General features: G+C 38.8%; 1 protein-coding gene across 4 annotated transcripts in view; it reads right to left on the reverse strand.

Annotated features, from left to right (window-relative positions):
- ELP1 (elongator acetyltransferase complex subunit 1) overlaps positions 1 to 5023 on the reverse strand; it is a 34419-nt gene extending 29396 nt beyond the window's left edge. For 3 of the 4 annotated variants that reach the window (XM_072405226.1, XM_072405224.1, XM_072405227.1), the window contains exons 1-6: positions 4928 to 5015; positions 3816 to 3987; positions 3108 to 3260; positions 2437 to 2518; positions 1255 to 1335; positions 1070 to 1155 (exon numbers count right to left, since the gene is read on the reverse strand). In XM_072405226.1, coding sequence (XP_072261327.1) covers positions 1070 to 1155; positions 1255 to 1335; positions 2437 to 2518; positions 3108 to 3260; positions 3816 to 3965 — 552 coding nt within the window. In that variant the 5' untranslated portion in view covers positions 3966 to 3987; positions 4928 to 5015. Of the gene's footprint in view, positions 1 to 1069; positions 1156 to 1254; positions 1336 to 2436; positions 2519 to 3107; positions 3261 to 3815; positions 3988 to 4927 lie in introns of all 4 variants that reach the window. The other variant, XM_072405225.1, reaches the window with a different exon arrangement.
- Positions 5024 to 5246: the final 223 nt, after the last annotated feature.

Below are 5246 nucleotides of genomic sequence, written 5' to 3' on the forward strand. Positions count from 1 at the left end.
TTGACATATCAGACAAACACAGTGATTCCGTATTTCAGTGAAAAAAAATTCCACTTTCCACCTTTCCTGGAAACGGCGGCCCTCACTGTCAACTTTCCTTTTCTTATTTATAGTCGCCATTTTTTAAATTGGCCAGAAGGGGGAGGGTGAAGGGTGCCGTCTTATTTGCTTTGACAAGGTCAGACTCTCTGGTAACAGCTCACATACTTCCACCACTTCACAAATTCTGCTAGGCCAGGGCCCTACCTACCCCTGTCCAGCTCCCCACATCCCCGCACATAAAATGGCTGTCTCACCCCTATATACTGCAAGTCCCGTGGAGGAGGTAGCTGAAGAATCTGCAGAGAAACTGATCAAAGTCCGGCCCTGACGTCACCGCCCACTGTCACTCCCAACGAGCTGCAGTCAGGCATGTGCTCTGCCCTCAAGCAAAAGACTGTCTGCCACAGAAGAAGGGGGGTGATGTCAGGATCGGGCTTCCGATGCGGCCCTCCTACCGCCCTCCCTCCTGTGGCAGACAGTCTTCTGCTTGCCGCCCTCAATCAGAAGGGAGGGTCGTGGGAGGGCCGCATTTACACAGAGCAGGGAGGGCTGTTAGAGGGCCATATTAAACCGCCCCTCGGGCCGCAAATGGCCCGCGGGCCGGACTTTGGACATGCCTGGTCTAGACAAACCCACTTGACTAGAGCTCATAGGCAGATTCAATGACAAAAAAGATTTGTATATATTAAATCCTGAATGTATTAATTCAGACAAGTTAGTGAAATGTCCATTTCAACAGGAGCACAGACTAAAGGCAATTGGACATATAATATCCAGACTTCCAGCCCCAACTTTCCAATCTAGTGACAGGTATTTGTCAAATGTCAAGTGCTTTAATTTAATGCTGGTTGTCTAGCAGTGCATTTGTGATGAGGTAAAGCCTAACAATGCAGCCAATGCAAGGCTTTTTCTCTGTGTATCTTAAGATTGTGACTGTGATTCATCTGCTTTTGTACATGTAAAGACCATGAAACCTCTACCTCCATATGTCTCAAAATTTTGATAGCAAGTCAGTGGAATACTCTACCAGAACTTTGCGCTGTGCCGCTTGTTTTCCTTCAGATCCATGGAACTGGGTCTCTTTCTTTCCCCAACCAACCGTGATAAATTTTCCTGTTGAAAACCATAGCCACATACATAAATGTAAATTTACCATCATTACAGAAGTTTTGATTTTGTTAGACAAAACATCACCCAACAAACATATATTACCTTCACCAAAATCTTCTTGATGAATCGGTATTTCAGATATTGGTTCAAAGTCTTTTGTCATCAAGATGAGTGTTTGCTGGCCTTGAGAAACAAAAGTAATAACATGATGAAATTGATGGACTTATAATATTCTTCAACCTGACTTACAATGTAACTATGATTAACAAAAACTAGTTACATTAGGGATTTAATTACTTTAAAATTATGAAGTTTTATATTTTTCACATTCCTGCATAGGTCATTTACTGAATGTAAAAATTATTACAGTAGGAACTGATTACAACTTATCCAATCAACTTTAATAGCTCCTAATTTCTAAAAAAAAAAAAAAAAAATAAGTAAGGTTTGTAAAACTAAAGTAAAGAGTAACAGTAAAGATTTGTAATAAGATATTACTGAAATTTGCCTGTAATTAACATAAACATGGACAGTGTTCTCCCTAAAAAAAAAACAAAATAAAAAAGACAAAACTGGGCAGGACAACACATGACACATTTAGTGTTCCCAGTTGTTGTTGTCATAGGTATCCAGTGACACCTTAATTATGTCAGTTTTCTACCCTCCCCTATACTTTTTGTTCCAATCTTCCAATACTTTGTTCCTCTAGTATGTCTCTTTTTTTCACTAACCACCCAAAAACAGCCAGGTGGTTACTGAAAAGTGCTGGGTGGTGCACCTGGCTAAAAGGGGCTGAGGAGGGACACTGGTTAAGGATGTCATTGTTAAGCTCTGAAAATATTAACCGATTGGTGGTGTTGCTGACTTACTAGTTCTAGTACATTTAATCTCAGTCAAAGTTCCGTATGCATACTGTGACATGGATTCAAAGTCAGCAAGCAAGAGAGTCAGAATGACAGCCAGGGAAATTGCATTTGCAAGGGCAGCAACTGCCACAATTCTATTTCTTTGATGACAAATTTCCTTTAAAGTCACTGTTAATGAGAATATGTTAAGATTTCTGTGTTTTTTTCACAGATTTATTACAATAAATGTGACAGTTTAAAAAAAAAATCAGGCCAAAATTGTTCAGAAATATAGAGAAAATTATTTATTAACCTGGTAATACATATCATTTATATATCTTTCACATAGCTTTCCAAATTCTGGCTAACCAAACGGCAGAGGATTGACACTTCTAAATCAGATATATTTTTAGCTATATACACATACAACAGCATATACCTGTGACAAGGAGAACAAGCTCCTGATCTGGACTCCAACTCATAGCAGCAATGCCACTGTCCACACTTCCAACACACTCCAGCTGTAAAGAAAAAATAAAGACATAATAAATAATTGGTCCAACTCATTTCACCTACAGCCTACACCTAATCTATACTCTCCGACATAATTTGCTATATGCATATAGATAAAGAAGATACAAGTCTCCTCAGTACAAAAGGTTGCAGCAATAACAGTACAACAAGGTAACGCAACCTATATGTTCACACCAGTGGAGTAAAATCCTCCAGGACAACTCTTTGATATGAAAAATGTGTTTCCTTAAGAGACATTTACTATCATTTCTATTACCTTTTAAGATACATGACAGTATAAAAAACACAAAGGGTACTCAGTTACAGGGGACTGGAGTTTCATTTCCATCTCTATGGTCTGTGGTTGTTGTACTTGGAAGTAATTGGACTGATTGAGTGAACTGCTATTTTTAAGCATATGATTTAATAATAAATAAGATAAAAAAATGTTAATATACACTAAATAAAATATACATTTAGATGATCACGGATATTCTAAAATTCAAAAAAGTTGTATGCAGTGAAGAATAACCAGAAGTGCACATCACCAACCAATGTCTGTCACAGAGATTTTGAACTTTACCATACAATAATTACCTGGCCAGTGTTGAGATTACATAGGATGACATCACCTGTGGCAGTGGCAAGACATAGGGACTGCTGATCTGGGACATCCTGTATACCAACCACCTGGCCACTTCCATCTTCTGGCAGATAACTCTCAGAAGTTAGGGAGACATCTGTTAGTATCTAAAAGTATAACAACAAAAGGTTCATATATTGCATTAACCAGATGAAATATAAATAATTGTTATAAACACTGAATAAACAATACAACAACACAATGACAAGTGAAGTAAGTAGCATTGAATATTTTGTTACAACGACACATCTAAAGGGTGGAATACGTAAGGCAGCAAGTGAACAGCCAGTCTCTGGAGAGGTTATGTTAAAACAAGCAGCCAGGATCTCAGCAACTTCAAAGCAGAAGGACTGTGTAGAAAAACATAAAATAAAAAAAAATGATCCTGCCAATATACTAAAACTACCTGCTTGTCCCATCATCAGTCATTTGTGTAAAAAAACACAACACTTTATATTTCACAGGTTAAAGGCAGCCATGTTTCATGTTTAGGATATATCCTGTCAACAGGGAACTGTACATGTGCAAAAAAAAAAAACATTTATATTTTTCTTCCATGTCATCTGTCATACCAGTCTCCCTGGCTTGTTTGCACTGTATTCAGAAGCTTATTTTCTCAGACATAAATTCACATTGAAATTAATACATATGGTATCAGTCACCTGTTCTGTGTTGGGATCTAACTCCACAAAGCCATAATTTGAGCCGATGAAAACTGTTCCAGTGTCGGTCCGTACACAGCTGCATTGTGGGATACCCATGCCTTGAGCTGATTTACATTGCAGTGTATTTAGTAACTTTAGGTTTCGCATGTTGACGGCACTTATGAAAGATCTGCAAACAGATATATGCATTAGTAACTGGCTATGTAAGTTGTAAAAAGTATTAATATATTACAGCAAATATGTAGCAGAGAACACCATGAAGTAGTTTTGCTAAGATAAAGGTAAGCATTTCCAGACAACAGAAAAGGAAAGGGAATGGAAATGTAAAACACACATACAGTAAACCAATTGATGACTAGTAATAGATGATACGAAAATAATAAGGAATTACTGCAGGCGAAGTATGGTATATGCCAATACTCCATCATTCTAATACAGGAATTAGCAATAATGTGCAGGTATTGTGCATGTAGACAGGAAGTGGCGGAAAGACAGCTGCAGGAACATTATGCTAAATAATAAAAAAAAAAAAACAAACAAAAAAAAAACAGATGATGCAGGAAGAAGAATCTGGAAGAAGATGGCAGAGCCCGCTGCCTAGACCGTGCCAGGATGTAGAAGGAAGACGGGACGGAGCAGGGCCAACCCAACTAGGATTGCACAGGCTTTCCACCTGTAGAGTAATTTTTTGTGATAGTTCCCCTTTATTATCCGTAGCTGCTTGTGCATATATCAGCACCACTCTGCTGCCACTATAACATTACAGCCAAAGTGATTACTGGCAGACAAGAGACTGAGACTGAGCTTCCTTCTGCCTGCAGCAAACTGACATCATCATTATTCCAGGCTCCTTCTCCCAGTCATACATTTAAAGACTGCAGCCTGGCAAGTCTCTAATAAAAAACAACATGGATTATAAACTGGTGCTGTCAAGTGTTTCATAAATCAGACGTTACCAATAACTATAAGTAATATAGAAATAAAAGGAAGATATGACAGCCCAGAATGAGTTATTCTTCATCACTGAGCTCTGCCATAAACCCCAATACACCAGGGCAGACTTTATAAATCAGACATTCTCATATAGTACAAGCCAGTGTATACCATACCAGTACTTCGTGCACTATCCACGTTTCCTGCTTCCACACACTGCCAAAAATCCACTATTCACTGCACAGACTCGTGTCTGCATCAGAGAGTAAAAATAGTCCCTTATACAGGACAGGGTGATAGCTAAAGCGCCATGTTTCCGAAGTCCGAAGTTTATCAGCGATGGAGCCCCAGAGCGTAACCAAAATGGCTCCACATAGTGGAGACAAGACAGATTGCACTCTGTTGCTCTAGTATCCGATATGACATATTTCCATCTTGTAATGTCTAGAGGGCTAAGTGGCCATTTTTGATATGGTCAAAATAAAAGGTTTAACC

The sequence above is a fragment of the Pyxicephalus adspersus genome, chromosome 3, assembly GCF_032062135.1.
Source record: "Pyxicephalus adspersus chromosome 3, UCB_Pads_2.0, whole genome shotgun sequence".
Classification (NCBI taxonomy): Eukaryota; Metazoa; Chordata; class Amphibia; order Anura; family Pyxicephalidae; genus Pyxicephalus; species Pyxicephalus adspersus.